Source organism: Leopardus geoffroyi, chromosome B1 (genome assembly GCF_018350155.1).
Source record: "Leopardus geoffroyi isolate Oge1 chromosome B1, O.geoffroyi_Oge1_pat1.0, whole genome shotgun sequence".
Classification (NCBI taxonomy): domain Eukaryota; kingdom Metazoa; phylum Chordata; class Mammalia; order Carnivora; family Felidae; genus Leopardus; species Leopardus geoffroyi.
In genome coordinates this window covers 204,636,062-204,653,378 of record NC_059327.1, presented here as the reverse complement: position 1 = coordinate 204,653,378, position 17,317 = coordinate 204,636,062, and the positions used below count along the sequence as shown (strand labels likewise).

The 17,317-nt window shown below is 59.4% G+C and overlaps 1 protein-coding gene, 1 long non-coding RNA gene and 1 other non-coding gene across 8 annotated transcripts in view; 2 read left to right on the top strand and 1 right to left on the bottom strand.

Moving 5' to 3' along the window:
- NSD2 (nuclear receptor binding SET domain protein 2) overlaps positions 1-16,903 on the top strand; it is a 92,832-nt gene extending 75,929 nt beyond the window's left edge. The window contains exons 16-22 of one of the 5 annotated variants that reach the window (XM_045474802.1): positions 252-355; positions 1,543-1,812; positions 2,677-2,793; positions 10,776-10,917; positions 11,041-11,147; positions 12,097-12,301; positions 13,143-16,903. In XM_045474802.1, coding sequence (XP_045330758.1) covers positions 252-355; positions 1,543-1,812; positions 2,677-2,793; positions 10,776-10,917; positions 11,041-11,147; positions 12,097-12,301; positions 13,143-13,414 — 1,217 coding nt within the window. In that variant the 3' untranslated portion in view covers positions 13,415-16,903. Of the gene's footprint in view, positions 1-251; positions 356-1,542; positions 1,813-2,676; positions 2,794-2,909; positions 3,792-4,445; positions 5,065-10,775; positions 10,918-11,040; positions 11,148-12,096; positions 12,302-13,142 lie in introns of those variants that run through there. The other 4 variants (XM_045474805.1, XM_045474804.1, XM_045474806.1 and 1 more) reach the window with 4 other exon arrangements.
- Positions 189-10,782, bottom strand: LOC123596274. 2 transcript variants are annotated; one of them, XR_006711635.1, is made up of 4 exons: positions 9,345-10,782; positions 8,643-8,960; positions 4,504-8,318; positions 189-3,806 (listed from the first exon to the last, which is right to left on the bottom strand). It is a non-coding gene; the product is annotated as an uncharacterized LOC123596274 (long non-coding RNA). The 2 variants fall into 2 exon arrangements; XR_006711634.1 differs by having other exon boundaries at positions 8,643-10,782.
- LOC123596635 lies at positions 10,540-10,666 on the top strand. Its single transcript, XR_006711791.1, has one exon. It is a non-coding gene; the product is annotated as a small Cajal body-specific RNA 23 (non-coding RNA).
- Positions 16,904-17,317: the final 414 nt, after the last annotated feature.

Here is a 17,317-nt window from a genome sequence, read left to right as displayed (position 1 = left end):
CAGGTGGCACAGCACAGCACCTCCCAGGCCTCCTCGGCCCGGCGCTCTCTGAGCATCTTGGGCGGAAAACCCTCGCGGCATTTAAAGCACCCGCCCTGAACAGCGTGCACACCCCAGAGCCTCCCGGAGACTGGTAACCGCACTTGGCGGGACATGGAGGCTTGCGTCGGCCGTTTAGACGCAGAGCCTGTAGGTGGAGGTGTGAATTTACTAAACCTCTTACTCACGCTCACATTTCGTGGACTTTTTAGCACTGCAGGAAGCTGAAGCTCGTTTTCGTGAAATCAAACTTCAAAGGGAAGCCAGAGAAACGCAGGAGAGTGAGCGCAAGCCCCCGCCGTACAAGCACATTAAGGTGACGGGGGTGGGGGGCCGGGTCAGGGGTCACTGCGGGGACCGTGGGTGGGCCCTCCGGCCGCGGTGGGTGAGAGGGCTGCCGTGAGCAAGCATCTGTCTGCAGCCCCCGTGTGGACCGCTGCCTGAGGTCACGGGCAGAGAGCAGGTGCAGCCGCTGCCCAGCGGGTGTCCTTTCTGGGGGGCGGGGAGGGCGTGCAGGCAGGGCTCGGGGGGCAGGTCTCCGCGGTTTTGGGTTTTGCCCTCGTGTGAGGCTCCAGCCGCGAGCCCGTGAGGCACGGGGGTGGTGGCGGGCACGCCGTCGTCACCCGGCGCTGGGGACGAGCTTGGATGAGAGGTGGCCAGCCCGGGCCGGTGCTCGGCTGGAACGTGGCTTGGTCAGCCGGAGCCCTGGAGACAAAGCGATGTTCCCGCCGTAGAGGGTGTGGATGCCGCACAAGGACTGCGGGGGCGACCGTGCTGCCTCCGGCGAGCCCGGCAGTCCCGGCAGGGAGCCTGGGTCCCCACGTCCCCACGGGGTGGGAGGGAGAGAGGTCCAGGAGCTCCTCACGGCCACGCTGGGTGAGCCGATGTCACTGCGTCCTGCCGCCTGGGGCCCGGCAGCCTCTCGACACAGTGGCCGCTCAAGGCCCCGTCTTTGCTCCTCAGATCCGGGCGGCGCGCCCTGTGTGTGCGTGTGCAGGTGACACGTTCTCTGGGGCTCGTGTTTCCTCAGAGATGACTTCGTGGAAATGGAGCTCCTGGGTCAAACAGCTTGGGACCTGAGGGCTCCCGAGGCGGGTTTTCAGATCGCGCTTCTGTGTTTCGCTGTCGCGGCCCAGCAGTGAGGAGGGCCCTTCTTCCGCCACGTTTCCCCTCTCCTTACTGGCCTCTGCTTCAGTCCCTCTTCCCCTCTGTCTGCGGCTTTGTGGTTGGGCTGCTCTTGTGCTGTCAACCATGAACCACGAGTTTGCCAGGGCAGAGCCTCCCTGGTCACCTGCCTGCGGGTCCCCGTGCTCAGCACGTGCTCGTGCGCCTATCTTCTGGCAGCCTGGCGGGGCAAGCGTGGACGAGGGACGTGAAGTGATGGGCAGGGTGGGGGCCGCGCCCCCCCACCCCCACCCCCACCACCCTCCTCTGGAGCGTGGGGACCGGCGGGAGGCCGGGGTGCTTGCTCTCTCGTCTGACGCGCCCCCGTGTCCCCGGCAGGTGAACAAGCCCTATGGGAAAGTCCAGATCCACACGGCCGACATCTCTGAGATCCCCAAGTGCAACTGTAAGCCCACCGACGAGAACCCCTGCGGCTTCGACTCGGAGTGTCTGAACCGGATGCTGATGTTCGAGTGCCACCCGCAGGTGTGCCCCGCGGGCGAGTACTGCCAGAACCAGTGCTTCACCAAGCGCCAGTACCCCGAGACCAAGATCATCAAGACCGACGGCAAAGGGTGGGGCCTGGTCGCCAAGCGGGACATCAGAAAGGTGTGTGCCGAGCCCCTTTCCTTGCTTGCAAGAAATCCTGGGCCGGCTGGCGGTTTACGCTTGGATATGCTTAGTATGCTTTTGCACGCACGTAAGAACGGGGTTTTTAAAAAGTCTGAGTTACTATGGTCAAATGTCGTAAAACGTTACGTGCGTGCTGTCTAGCAAACTCAAACTCAGCAGGCCCCTGACTTGGCCTCCACTTGGCATTTTGGTGGTTGCTCTACGACAGGAAAGATTGTGAAGGAGCCCTGCCCTGGACGGGCGGCCGTTCCGTCTGGGGCAGTGCGGGACCAGGTCGTCCGTCAAGGCCACAGGCCACACACGGCCTGCCCGTGTCCTAGGCTGGGCAGCCGGAAGTAGAGAGGCAGCCGGAATTGGCTTATGAGGCCAGGCTGTGGCCTGGGGGGCGGCGGCGGCCTCAGACCCCAGGTCTGGTTCAGGGCCGATCCCGGGCGAGCGCGGCGGCTCTGAAACGCACACGGCCCCCGCGGGTCTGGTTCCACTGCCCGCCTTGGCGGCCGGTTCCTCCGGGCTCTCGCCGGGTAGACTCTGCTAGGGAAGGCGAGCCGTGGCAGCCGGCCGTGTGGGAGCTCGGGGTGCGCCGCCAGGGTGCCCAGAGGCAGTTGCTGCGGGAAGCGAGAGTTAGGGTGCCGCTTTGGGGAGGACGCTCGGGTGAACTGTTCCCTGACAGCCGAGTATGGAGTCATTGAGGCAGACCCGCACTTCCAGGGACTCGGGAAGACGCGCCCCGGACCGCATCGGGACGCGCGCGCGGTGCCGGCTCCGGGCGCTTCGGGCGCGGGCTCCTGCACCCAGACCCCGTTGTTTACCACGGTCACGGTCTGCTGTTCCGCCCTCCAGGGGGAGTTCGTGAATGAGTACGTCGGTGAGCTGATTGACGAGGAGGAGTGCATGGCGAGGATCAAACGCGCCCACGAGAACGACATCACACACTTCTACATGCTCACCATAGACAAGGTAGCGCCGCCAGCTCCCCACGGGCCGTGTGCCGCGCTGCGCCCCGGGGCCGCACGCCCGTCTGTGGTCCCGCCCGCGCGGCCCGGTCTTCAGACGTTTATGCGTTTTCTCCCGAGGGGCACGGCGTCTTCCGGCAGCTGCCCGAGGGCCTGTCTGCGGGAGGGCGTCCTGGGGCCGCGTGCGTCCGCTGGTGCGTGCACAAAGTACCAAACAGGCCGGACCAAGGGTCGGTGAAAAGAGGAGAAAAGATGAGGAGAGTTACACGTTTTTGGCCGCACAGCCCGGGTGTGCAGTTTGCGGGATACGTCGGCCAGAGGGACCGATGTCCTCGGAGCAGGGGCCACACCGCCCGTTTGCCGGTGGGGGTGAACGGAAGAAGGTGCATCCGGGACGCTCACGGGTTGGCTCCCGCCCGCCGGGACAGCCCTTCCCGAGTGTGTGCGCGGAGGGCTGCTCTGACCCCAGGGGCGGCCTCTGTGGTGCCCGAGCACCGTGCGTGGGGAAGGCAGTCACGAGGCTCGTGTCCGCTGCTTGGCCTTGAGGCCGTCGTCCAGCAGGAGCGGGTGGCTACCGCGAAGGATGGCCGGACACGAGGTAGAAGATGATCACGCACCAGGTTAGGATGGTCCCAGGGACCTCGCAGGGTCGTCCCCAGGGAGGCCGTGGCCCCACCACGAGGGGACGAGGCAGATGCCGCGGTCCGTGCGCGCTTCCTGCCGGGACCCTAGACCCTGGGGCTGGGATGCCGGACGGGACCCCCTGGAGACCGTGTGGGAAGCCCCACTGTGGACACGGTGCTGTCCCTGATGGCTAAGTGTCTGCACAGGGAGCTCCTCGGGAGGACAGCGTTGACGTGTCCGAGGAACTCACTGGCAGAGGGCGAGGGAAGGAGTGTGTGCGCGGGCACCTCTGCGGGCTAGGTGACGAGGAGAAAGCAAACGTGCGAAAGTGTCAGTAGGCGGCGTGTCCGGGTGAGAGGTACGGGCGTCGGCTGTAGCATTCCGTTTTTCTTCCTGTAAGTTCGAAATCGTTCAAGGTGAAGGAATTGGTTAGAAAGGTGAGGGTCCTGCACTAGAGGGGGGCGGAGCTCCTCCCTGGGCCCGTCGGGGGGCGCAGTACATCGGAGCTCCTGCCGGAGGCGGGTCCGGCAGACCCCACAGGCTGGCAAACAGGGATCCCGTGGTACAAGAACACCCAGCTGTGGATGGGGGAGGGCCGACTGCCCACAACACGTGTGTAGGGTGGCAGGTGAGGGGCAGAGAGCCCGCTTCTCAGAAGCAGGGGCGAGCGCGTGCAGCCTCCGGGGGCCAACCCTCGTGCGGGGACCACTGCCAAGGCCTGCTCGGAGGCCTGGCGGGCAGCTGGAGCTGAGGCACCCGTGTAGAGCCCCCAGAGGGCTGTAGTCCTAGGCAAGGGGCCCGTACGCTTGGCCCCGAGAGTAGCGGATTTAGGCTTCCCACTGCCACCCCCCTCCCTTTCAGACGGTAGTGGTGAGGGAGGCTGTTTTACTAGAAGTTTAATACTTGAAACGCGTGTCTTACCAGGTTTTGGAGTCAAAATGTAAACCACTCGTGTGTTGTAAGAAATGCCAGGTTTGTCATTTAACACACACATTGGTCCCTGAAATTGCTGAACCCTAATAATTCACTTAGGCTCCCTGACTGAAGGGAAGATAAAGCCAAAGACCTACGAGAGAGAAACAACTCATACCTCACGTCACGTCCTTGCCATAAAAAGAGCGCAAGTCCCACTTCAGCGCTTACGGGGCCGTGGAACAAGATGTCCTTAAGCAGGACCTTCACAAAGTCTCAGCTTTTGGTGAGAGCCAGAAGTAGTAAGACTGAAGTCTGGCACCAAGTCTTAAGTGAGCGTGTGAGAAACGGCCGAAGCCGTTAAAGGAGACGTGGCAATCACGCCTCACACCGAGAGCTAACACGCATTCGTCGAGATGAGCCCAGAAGGCGGCTGAGGAGATGCTGGGCAGCCACCAGGCAAATGGCTGGAGCAGAAGCCGGGACCAGAGAGGCTGTCGGCCGTGGCACGGGAAGGGAAGATGAAAACTTTGTCGGAGAGGCCGGGAGACGCAGAAGGCAGACATGTTCAGATGCTCCAGAAGGAAAGACAAGAGAATGGGGGAAGGGTCATGTGGCAAAAGGATCTTCTAGAATCTGATGGAAACTGACCCAAGTTTTGAATAGCATAACTAAAAATAAATGTATACCTAGAGATGCTATTAAAAAAAAAAAAAAAAAAAACCCCAAACGTAGCAAAGACATGTAGCAGGGACACCAGAGACTGAAAGTGGCAGAGAGAGGAGCACGTTCCAGGAGCGACAGCCAGGCAGTCAGACTCCTCCACGTGTGACCCGTGGCCAGAAGACACAGCACAGAGTGGCAGGTGGTAGCCCCCGCTCCACAGTCGAGCACCACCGAGGAAGCAGAGTGAGCTTCAGAAGTGAGCTGCGAGACGCAAGCAGGTGTGGTGTGCATGCGAATCCACAGTGGGCACACCTGTACGGGTCTGGCCGCCTGGCACCGTGGGAACCACGGTGGTGATTGCTGGGCAGGAGGGGCTGTGGTGTCAGGGGTGGGGCAGGCTGACGGCCCCAGAGGGGTTAGAAGTGGTGGCACGGAGCCATTGCGAGCTGCTTGTTTTGTGCGGATGTGGGGGTGAGGTCTCACCAACTTTCCACTTTGGCAAAGTATACATGTTAAAGCTACACTGAAAATTACTAAATGAATAGAAACAGAAGGTGTGACTTCCAAGTCGTCGACTGAGTGGAAAGGAGCATGAGGAAAGTAGACAGTGAGGTAGGAGGGAGGTAAAAAGAGAAAAGAGGGTAATTAGAAAGCATGGGTTTAGCTCAGCTGGTTGTGTGTCCAACTCGTGATTTCAGCTCAGGTCATGATCCCAGAGTTGTGGGTTCAAGCCCTGCATCAGGCTCCACAATGAATGTGGAGGCTGTTTGGGCCTCTCTGTCTCTCTCTCTCTCTCTCTCTCTTCTTCTACCCATCTCCTCTGTTTTTTCTCTCTTAAAAACAAAAAACCATGCACGGGAAACAAAAATACACGTGTGGCAATGATCACAATAAATGTAAATGGCTTAATTTATAAGACTAAGGTTTAGACTGGCTAAAATACAGGAACCTGATTTTAAAAAAAAAACTTTTTTTTTAACGTTTATTTTTGAGGCAGAGAGCATGAACGGGGGAGGGCCAGAGAGAGAGGGAGACACAGAATCTGAAGCAGGCTCCAGGCTCTGAGCTGTCAGCACAGAGCCCAATGCGGGGCTGGAACTCACAGAGCACGAGATCATGACCTGAGCCGAAGTCGGACGCTTAACCGACTGAGCCACCCAGGCACCCCAGGAATCTGATCTGAAGCTCTGTGACTTATGTATTAAGAATGAACTAGAGGGGTGCCTGGCCGGCTCAGTCTGTGGAGTACGGGCCTCTCTGATCTCGGGGTCATGAGTTCAAGTCCCATGTTGGGCGTGGAGATTACTTTAAAAAATTAAACAAAAAAAGGAAGCAGAAAGCTTGTAAGTGTACTAGAAAATTAAAAACTTAGTAAAGGCTAGTGCAGAGAAGGCTGTTCGTAGTACATTAGCATCAGATAAGGTAGACTTTGAACAGCCACAGCAGCCAAGGAGGAGGCCTTAGTAGGGTCCTCACTCCCCTGCTTACTGGGTGCGGTTGTGGGGGTGGAGGAGACCCAGGAACTCAATGCGTATCTAACAGCTTGGAGAGATCTTAAAAGAAGGTCAATGAGGAAAACGGAAGACAGGAGTGGACCCACAGCGCAGCAACAGGAACGTGTAAACATTAAAATACATGTAGGACTGTGGTAGGAGAGGGTGGCTGCTCGCTCCCAGAGCAACAGCAACAAAAAGTATATGGAGTACGTCTTCGGTGGGCCTGGGGACAGACAGGCCGTCAGCCTGGAAGTGCCTTTGTCAGAAGAGACGAAGAGCCGTCTGCAGGTGGCACCTGCTGGGCAGCAGCGCTGAGTCTCGGAAGGGGGCAGCGGAGACGGGAGGTGTGGGGGCTCCTGGGAGGCAGGAGTGACGGGCTTGGGAAGGGCCGTCTTCCGAGAGAGACAGAGAAGGTGCCCGAGACAGAGCACGTGGCGCACACTCCCTGAGTCCAGCTGCTGCGGAGCCCCGGCGCCCTCCGAGCGGGGTGGTGAAGGGACCACAGAAGCCGCCTGTGGTGGAGAGAAGCCACTGGGACGGCTGCTGTCACAAAGCACTGGACTTGAGAGAGTGAGGAGTCAGAGGCGGCCAGACGGCAGGCAGAGCTGAGTCGGGAACGCAGGGGGCGTGGGGTGGAACAGGAGGAGACCGGCATCTCCCAGCAGAAGCTTCAGCTGCCCGGAGCGCGCGGGAGCGCGGGGCAGACGCGGGGACTGAGCAGGACGCAGTGGGGAGAGAGCGGGGAAGGACGAGACCAGCACAACACAGGGCCCAGGCCGAGGACAGTCTCTGCGTGACCGCGGGCGCTCCGGACACCGGGAGGAGGTGAAGACGGTGCTGTGTTAACGGGAAATCCATCCAGAATGGCCAGCGTAGTAAATATTGTATCAAAATTATGGGTGTGACAAAACCCTCTGGTAGCCAGACGAAGACACTGAATTGCGTACCAGGGAAGAGAACGAGGCCGGCTTGCCAGCTGTGGACACAGAGCTCCGCGCCTGAGCACAGAGGGTCAGCTCCCACACGCTGTTCAGGAGAAGAGAGGGCCAGAGACCAGAGACCCTGCGGCCAGCTGAGAGGTTCGTCAGGGGCAGCGGCTACAGGGTAAGAGGCTCGAGTGTGAGGCGCGGAGCCGGGAGACCGTCCGGGAGCACAGCGTGCTTGGGGTATCGTGCCCAACACAGGGAAGGGCAACCCAGGTCACCTCTGGTGGGAGCCGGGGATCGGAGCCGGTAACTCCCGGAGGGAGACCGAAGGTGGCCGAGCGGTGCCGGAGAGGTGGGGTCGCTGAGGCCATGGTGGCAGACCCGTGGGTGCCACACACGGCTGGAGATGCCGGGCTGCTTATAAAGGGTGGTTGGGAGGACAAAACTCCAAATTGCCAACAGGACAGGAAAATTGTAACGAAATCCGCATTACTTCGCGGTGAAAGGCTTAAGAGGCCTGCATGCAAACAGAACAGGCTGGTAGGTTAGACTTGTGCACGGCGTATCGTCCTATCTGTAAACAGGGAATTGAATGAACTCACCTGTTTAGAGATTCCCCAAGTGGTCCGTAAAGCAAAGCCTGCTTTTCTCTGCTGTCCGTAGAAAGAAAGATTCTGAAAGCTGGAGTGTAAAGTCGTGTGCGGGGCAGGCGGCCCCTGTCAGGTGAGGTCGGACTCCGGCCCCACCATGTCCGGGGGCTCAAAGGAAGGCCTCGATGGCGGCAAGGACCCCTTCTTGCAGAGCGCATGCCCGGCGCCACATCCCTCGTGCGGCAACAGGGAGGCCAGGAGAGGCTGCGGGAGCCAGTCTGCCATGCATCCGCCTCCGAGGCAGAGGGAGGGGCCCTGGACAGACAGACAGAAAGAACACGGTTAACGAGGGAACTGAAGTCAACACACAACTTTAGCAAACAGCACAAGTAAAAAGCCACGTCCGTTCCCCACCCCCCCCCCACCACGGTGCCCAGTACTTTCCAAAGACACACCCCTCCCCCTCCCCCACCCCAAGGGCAGATCCCAGGCCCGGCCCAGTGATGGGGCAGAGGGAGCGGGCTTGGGGCCCACAGGAGGGGAGGGTGCGCCCCTGAGAAGCACCCCCCTGCCCCCCGGGAGCGCAGGGGCCTTCACAGCCCAGGACTGACAGACACAGGAAGGCACACCCACTGTCACCTTAACGAGTGCCGCGGAATCCTCTGAGGCTGTGTAAGCCCCGCTCCCTGAACACTCGGAAGCCGGGAAAAGAAGGGAGTTTCTTCCAGTTTGGTGAAGCTGTGAAAATCTGTCCCAGACTCTCGGCCTGAGACAGCTCAGGAAGGAGACAAGATGCCGTGGCTGCTGCTCCTGACCCCGCACACGGCGGCATGGGGGAAGGCTCATGGGCGACCTGCGCACCGACGTCGGGTCCCCCCCACACACGCGGAAACACTGGCGACAGCTCTCCCGCGGGACACGTGGGAGGACATGAATGAACGAGACACGGCTCCGTTTCTGGTTGAGAGGAAATGTCGTCACAATGTGCGTCTTCCCAAACGTCAAATCGCCGTGATCTCCACGCAAACATTAACAATTTAAAGTAAACGTCGGGGTGCCTGGGTGGCTCAGTCGGTTAAGCGTCCGACTTCGGCTCAGGTCATGATCTCACAGCTCGTGGGTTTGAGCCCCGCGTCGGGCTCTGTGCTGACAGCTCGGAGCCTGGAGCCTGTTTCGGATTCTGTGTCGCCCTCTCTCTCTCTCTGCACCCGCAGAGCACTCTGCCTCTCTCTCTCAAAAATAAATACAAACGTTAAAAAAAATTATAAAAGTAAATGTCGATGGGCCATCTAGAGCCCACGCAGACGGCGAAGCCTGCAGGACTGAACGGCGCTCACTCACGCTCTGTGGCGTTCCCGTGAACGGTGTGGCCCAGTCTCAGCGGCAAGTGACGGGGCGGCAGACGACAGACCTCTGGGCAATGGTGCCCCCTCACTGCACTCACAAGAGGAGATCTTCCAGATGCCGTAAGGAGCCAGGAAACACCGGAGGTCTCTTGTGTAACTTAGGGGCTAGAGACGGCTGTGCGAGGCTAGTCGAAGACCCCGAACGCATAAAGTGAAGGATTAACAAAATCAGTTGTGTAAAACTGGGCAAGTTTTGAGCGAGAAAAGGTACCATCAAGTTAAAAATCGAGTGTCATCCTAGGAGAAAGATTTGACACGTAGTTACCAAGGGTCTGGTATCCAGAATATACACACATGTGCGCGCGCACACACACACACATAGGGAGGGAGCTGCAGATCACCAGGTCGCCCAGGGACGCTGGCCCTCAGCCCTCAGCCGGGAAGTGCACCCTGGAGCCCTGGGGCCGGTGACGCCGTGGAAGCTGTGGGGCCAGGGCCTCCACCGCCGTGGGAAGGAACACTGTGCGGGCCGCGAAAGGCCCCTACGCGGAGGGAAAGGGCACACTGCAGAGCAAGCCCGTTCTGATCGCATTTCTGTATTGAACACCTGGTGTGGGTGCAGATCGTGTGTTTGCACGTTTGTTCGCCCCATTCACACAGAGCTTGGCACAAACTCGTGACCACAGTGCTGCATGTGCCTGATCTTAAGTGCCCTCCTCCCCCGTGCATCTCTTACCTCGGCTGCCCCCCTCACGGGGCAGGGACCCGCAGCCGCCCCGTCCCGTTGCTGGACGGTGATGGCGTGTGCACGAGTGCCGCGTCGCGGGCTTGGCCCCAGGGCAGGGCCACGGCGTGCGCATAGTTGTGGTTTCTCGCCAGCGCCAGCTGCTTTAATCAAACCCGTTCCTGCGGTCACCGAGTGCGTCCGGTTCCGTTGTCTTTTTCACCTGCGTTTCCTCCACTGCTTGGCAATGTGGACACCTTCCCAAAGTGCTTGTGCGTCTGGGTCAGATCTTCGGGAATCGTGTGGTTATAGCCTTTGCTCCTTTGGAACCGGGGTCCTGTCGTTTGTGTCCGTCGATGTGAGTCTCTGGCGGCTGTCAGTGGTGACACCTTCCCGTCCCTCCTGGCTTGTCTGTCACCTGCTGGCTGGTGTGGGGAAGCGCTTGCTGGCTGCCCCGTCCTCACCGGGACTCGCTGGGGCTTGGTCCTCGCCATGTGGTCCTGACCTGCCCTCCGTGAGTGAGAGAAACAGAGAACTGGTTTGGGGGCGTCCTGTCCGAGTGGACACAGGAGACCACGGTTTCCAGTACAACATCGTCGGCCAGTGGGAGAGACGGTGAAAATTCCCTTTAAGAAGGGCATAATGGCTAAGGGTCACCCCCCGCGTTTAAATGCGACTTGAAACTTGAGTTGTACCTTACAGGACCGGATAATTGACGCTGGCCCCAAAGGAAACTACTCCCGGTTCATGAATCACAGCTGCCAGCCCAACTGTGAGACCCTCAAGTGGACGGTGAACGGGGACACTCGCGTGGGCCTGTTTGCCGTGTGCGACATCCCCGCAGGTACGACATATCCGCGGGCTCCCCCGAGGCCGTGACGCCGGTGTGGACGTGAGCGAGTAGGAGTGTGTGTTGTGGGCCTGACGAACGCGTTTCCAGGGTGGCCGCGTGTCTCTTCTCCCCTAGGGACGGAGCTGACCTTTAACTACAACCTCGACTGTTTGGGTAACGAGAAGACAGTCTGTCGGTGTGGGGCCTCCAACTGCAGCGGGTTCCTTGGGGACAGACCAAAGGTAAGGTCACGGATGCCAGCCTTTCTGACGTCTGCGGACATGTCCGTCCCTTCTTCCGGGCTGGCGGGTAGCTTTGGCGGGCAGGAGGGGTCCCTGCAGGGTGTGGGCGGCAGGGCTCCGGGTTCCTATGGCTCACGCGGCCGGAACTCTGCAGCCAGAGCGCCGTCCGGGCCTCGCTCTGTCCGGAGGCTCTGCTGGCTTCTGGCAGTTTCCAGCCAGCCTTGGCGTTCCTTGGCTGGTGGATGCGTTACTCCCGTCTCTGCCCTGATCTGCACAGGGCCTTCTCCCTGTCTCTGTGTCCCTTCCTCTCCTCGTGAGGATGCCAGTCATTCTGGGTTAAGGGCCCGCCCTGCCCCAGTAGCACCTCATCCTAACGTATTACATCCGCATCAACACTGTTTCCAAGGAGCATCCCGTTCTGAGATTCCGGGCAGGTCATGAATTTGGGGCCCACTTACCTGCCTGCCTAGGCCCCCAAACACGGGGGGATCACGGGCATCTGGCCCGGAGTTGGGATGTCCATGGGGGTCTGCCGCTTCAGCCGAGGGCATGATTTTGTTTCTCTCGCTCACAGTGCGGTTCTTACTGGAAAGAGCGAGGGGCGCATCCCGTGGGGGCGGGGCCGCTCAGGGCCTGTGCGTCCCGCCCACAGATCCGGGAGGCGCTGACAGCTGCTACTACAGAGGCTCTTGGCAAAGCTGGTCCTCCTCGCTGTGCTCAGTGGTCACCCGTGGGGCAGAACAGGCGTGTGTGGGATGAGCCCCCCCCCACCCCCCCGAGGCACACGCCTGGTCCCCGCTCGGTCTTCTCCAGGCGAAAGCGCCTGCAGAGTCCCCGGAGATGCACGCATCTGCACCACGGCTCTTGTGCTCCCTCTTTGTGGTTCCTTTGGTTACTGCTTTGGTCCACGCATGTCTCGTAAACAAAGCGCGTTTGTTTCTCACTTTAGACCTCGACGTCCCTTTCTTCAGAGGAAAAGGGCAAAAAGAGCAAGAAAAGAACGAGGAGGCGGAGAACCAGAGGCGAAGGGAAGAAGGAGTCCGAGGATGAGTGTTTCCGCTGTGGGGACGGCGGCCAGCTGGTGCTGTGTGACCGCAAATCCTGCACCAAGGCCTACCACCTGTCGTGCCTGGGCCTGGGCAAGCGGCCCTTCGGTGGGTGAGCGGGCCCCCCCGGCGGCCTTTGGGGGTCCCTGTCGATGGCTCTCCTCTCCCGGTCACAGACTCGGTGACTCAGGTAGCGAGGCCCGGCCCAGGGAGGTCCGTGCGTGGAGTCAGGGTCTGCGGCGGGCACGGCCGTGAAGCCCCTCGGACCACCCGGAGCGGGGCTTGGGCCAAGGTCCCGCGAGTGGCTGCCGAGCCAGGGCTGCCGGCGTGGGAGGGGGGCCGGGCTCCGGGCGCAGAGCTCTGCCCAGCCTTGGGTGTCGTAGGAAGGGGGCCCCCGGAGCCAGCCTGGGACGCGCAGGGCCGGGAGGGGGACACGGGGCGGGCTCGGCCTTGTTCTCAACAGCCTCGCTCTGGAGGGATGACGGGTGAGGGTGTGACATGTTAACTTGTCCAGAAGCGAAACAGATCCTCATGCAAACCAAAATCTATACAAAGGGAAGTCAAACACGTTTGATCGTAAAAGAAAACAGATCGTGTGCAAAAGATGACAGAACGAGACTTTCTGGACAGACGCGAGAGGGAAGTGTGCAGGTGACGGGGCGGTGACCCCACTGAGCAGCAAGCTGGTGCAGATTAACGCCGGAAAGATCAAATCCCCAGTAGAAAGCCGGTCCAGGCCACGGCGAGGTCACAGAGAAGCCGGAGTGGCAGCGGGGCCCGGGGGTGGGCCGCGTCCCCCGCCGGGCCGGCCCGCCTGGCCTCTGCTCCTCTCCACGTCAGCTGGGGAGGAGCGGCGTCGTCTCTGTTCGTCTCACCGGACAGTCCACGCAAACGCTAGAAGTTGTTGATGCTTCCGCCGCTCCGGCTCACGTTTCGTGTTTCGTTGCAGGGAAGTGGGAATGTCCTTGGCACCACTGTGACGTGTGTGGCAGACCTTCCACGTCATTCTGCCACTTCTGCCCCAACTCATTCTGCAAGGAGCACCAGGATGGGGCGGCCCTCGGCTCCACGCGGGACGGGCGGCCATGCTGCTGCGAGCATGACCTGGGGGCCGTGTCGGCCCGGAGCGCCCAGACTGGGAAACCCTTTCCGGAACCCAGCAAGTCCAAGGGGAAGAGGAAGAGAAGGAGGTGCTGGCGGAGGGTCACGGAAGGCAAATAGCGCCAGGCAGTGGCTTGGCCAGCTCCGGGAGGGGGGTGGGGGGAGGGCCGCGGGGGGGGGGGTGGAGGGGAGGAGGGGGGTCCCGGCCCAGAGGACCCAGCTCGAAGCCGCTATGACAGCCGTGTAGGCCTCCTGGGAGGGAGTGCCTGTCCACCACTGAGCCATCCTCGGCAGCGCCCGCTGCGTCTGCACTGATGACCCGTCTGAGCCTCGAGGTTCAGAAGGTTCTAGGACAAACAAGCCTTACTACACAGCATTACAGCTACACTTGAATTTCTGAGAATGTCAAGGTTCCCTCCCACTCTATTTTTGTAGGTTAAAGTTATAATTGAAAATTAATCGGCATATGAAATGTTTTTATCTCACCTGAAACGTAGAGGGTAGTATTTTTCTAAAGGCTCACTATGATCTCTTTCATCTTAACAAAGTCACTTGGCCAGCTCACCTGCCTTCGTCACTCAGGAGAGACCAGGGCGGGGCCCGGGCAAGGACTCAGACCCTGGATTCCTTGGAAACCATGATTTTGATTATTTTGCTCTTCTGAAACAGCTGTATGATTTGGGGGTTTTTTGTACTAATGTGAAATTTTTCCTCAAAATGCTTCTTTTCCATCCTAGTGAGGAGCCGGCCCCAGGAGTGGTGATAGTGACAGTGTTGTAAGCTGTCCCGTAGTTTTTTCTGTCGTGGATTTGGACTGAATGGCGCCACCCCGTGGGCCTTGCAAGCGTGGGGCCTCTCGGAGCGGCCTCCCCGGCCCAGGCCAGGTCTGGCGCATCTCACCTGGGCCTGTCCCTGAACGCACTAGGTTCTTACCAACATTTGGGGGAAGACTTTGTATATTTTTTTCATCGGGCTTTTCTTTACCAGTTTCTGGCTTTTATTCTCAATATATTTTTGCTAAACTTGTTTTCACAAATCACCACCGACTGAAACGTGTATTTACTGATGCGGCCCTGAATTCTCCCAGGGAAAGGGGCCGACTCGGTGGGGGTGCGGCCCCGCGGTGAGTTTGTGTGAAGCGCCGAGTTCACAGAAATGGTTCTGTCGGGGCTTTGTGCGCCCGCGGCCCGGCAGGGGACAGTCCCGGCAGCAGGGCACGGCCAGGTGCTCCCCACCCTGGGGACCCAGAGCACGTGGGAGACGGGCTTTTCCGAAAATTGCTCTTTCGGGGTCTGAGGAGAGACACAGAGTCTAGGACCGTTGCACCTACTTGCCACTCTCCCGTCACCCCTGGGGGTCTGTTCATAGAAAACGGGAGTTGTGCTGGTCACACGCGCCCAGCCAGGGCGCCACCGCCAGGCACTCGTGCTGGGGGCCCGAGGCGCCATCTGTGGGCGTCGGGCCTGGAACTTCTCTGTGAGACGTCACTAACTTTTACTCCTTACGAGGCCTGGCCGCACCATGGGAGGAGCTCCTGGGAGCACGAAGGTCTCTTCTCTTTGGAAGTTTCTCTTGACCCTGGGGAGTCCGGAGCACCAAGGGCGGGGGTCCCGGACGCCAGGCAGCCAAGTGCGCCCCGTGGGGCCCGCAGCCTCCATGCTGACGCTGGGAGGGAAGGGAATGGAATACTCAGCAGCAGATGCTGGTTTCTGGTCCGTTCTTCTTGAAACGACCGAAGGAGAACAGAGACGTACACACGTCCCTTGTTGAAAACTCCCGAGGTCTCTCCTGTCTCTCTTCCATCACTGCCTCTGCCTCATGCAACTGCAGGACATGCTTGGACCCGGACCCCCTGTTTGACTGCTTCTCCGTGGTTTGGTGACGTGAGCTCTTGGGGGCAGCGGTCTCTGCCGGGCTCGGACCACGGGGAAGAGTCTGCTTCGGGTGTGAGGCTCCATGGCACCGACGGGGCCTCACTCGCTACGAACAGGGTCTCACCCAGGCGTCCCTCTGCCCTTCTCCTATCGTGATCCTGGAGGAAGGAGCCATCCGCGGCCACGAAGGAGACACGAGAGCTTGGTCATCAGAGGACCCCTCCTGCGTGTGGCTTAGGTGACCTCTGGAAATGCACTTGCTCAGTAGGACCCGGGGAACTGTGGGGTGTTTCCGCGTAGAACTCATTTCTCTCAAATCGTCCCAAGAAAATACTGGATTGGTTTATAGATTTATGCTCCTTCTTCCCCAAACAACCTGGAAGGTTGTTCCCACGACGAGCCCAGCAGCGTTCCCATGCCCTGGCGCTCCGGCTCAGGGCCCGAGGGATTCCCGAGGCCTGCGGGCTCCGCTCTTCATGGCCCAGGGCCTTGGGTGCAGCCTCGCCCCTCGCTTCTCCTCTCCCACCAGAAGTCAGACCATCAGACTGGCTTTGCAGCGCACTTTGGGGAGCAGATTAACTTATTTTTGTACTTGACAGTAGTAAAATCTTGTGAGTTTTGAGTCACTTTGATATTTTCAAATTCTACGATCTGAAGGAAATGCTGGAAAAATTATTTTAAATATGGTTATCCTCTTTCCAAAAACTTAAAACTAATGAGCAAATAACACTAACTTTGAAAATCTCTAGAAAACTGGTTTACGAATCCGAGTACAACAAGGCTGAGGCGCGGCGGCTGAGCTCGAAGGGCCTTCCTGCCAGGGCTTTGCTCTGAATCTGAGGGAGAGCTCGTTTTGCTGGGGAGGGGGGGGGGGATGTGATTCGGTCTTTATGAACGTCAGCTTCACCCCTTTGTCACCAATGTGAAGCAGAAACAAAACGAAAGCCGCCCCAACACCTCTGGATCCCTCAGCGTCAGAACAACTGGTGCTGTGCCCGTGGCCTGCGAAGTCTTGCCCTCCCGTGCCAACACTGGCCTCCGGGGACCCGGGCGCCTCGCACACCGCACGGGGCACAAGGACACGTCCGCTCTGGCAGTCAGGAAGTAGGACCACTGTGGGGACTGGAGTGGCACAGTGACCCCGTTTGCCCCGGTCGGTAAGGAACCGCGTGGACAGCCCGCCTCCCTTGCTTCCTGGGCCTCACTCGCACTCAGGTCTGCGCGTCTGACGCCTTTGAAATTCTTATCTTGACATAAAAACCACAGTGTGTATCGTGCCCATCTTCCAGAACTACCTGGTTTCCAGGAATTAAAGATAAGCCTGTTTTGAGGAAAGTTAATGCAAAGGACTGTTGCCAAATTCTCGATATCCTCTGAGCAGCAGTGTTGGATGTTAGTCACTAGAGGGAAATGCTGTCGCGGGCGTCGTGCTGTCCAGCGAACCCTGTTGAGATGTGAAATGCCCTGTCAGAAATTAAATATGAATTTAAATGTGCCTGTTGGTGTCTACGCTTCATACAGAATGAGGTCAGGCTCCTCATAGGAACACTCGGTGCTATCACCGGTTTCGCTAGACTTAAAAACTTGAACTTCCTGCGGGGGGGCGGGGGGCGGGGGGGGGCTAGACGGAACTGTAGACTCGGGAACCGCCAGTCGGGAGAATAGCATTTAAAGTGGGAAGCTGTGTTTGGAAAACTGTATGTGAGTATTTTTGTATTAAAAACTTTTTAAAGGCTTTTTTTCTTAAACTTATTTTATATGGGATTGCATTTTGAAGTTCTGGGCTTTTTCCCACTTTTCCGCTTACTTTGCGTGGTCATTCCGAGGCTGCTGGCACAGCCCCGCCTGCCCTCCCTCGGGAAGGGCTCTGTCCTCAGACTGTCGCTCCACCGCTCACTTGCCCTGGTAGAAGCTGACCGTGGCCTCGGAGGGATAGCAAACACCACAAACAGTAAGTGTAGCTCTCCTTTCGGAAAAATGCCCCCCCCCCCCCCCCCCCCCCGCTTTTTTAAACACTCTGATGAGCAAATCCCCATCGAGGGTGAAATGGTCAGGAGCTGCCGACCCTTCTGAGCGGGCGCTCAGCCCCGCCCCGGGTCCTCCGTCTTCCCTGAGGAGAGCCTTTGACCCTGGCTCCCCCTAGTCGGGG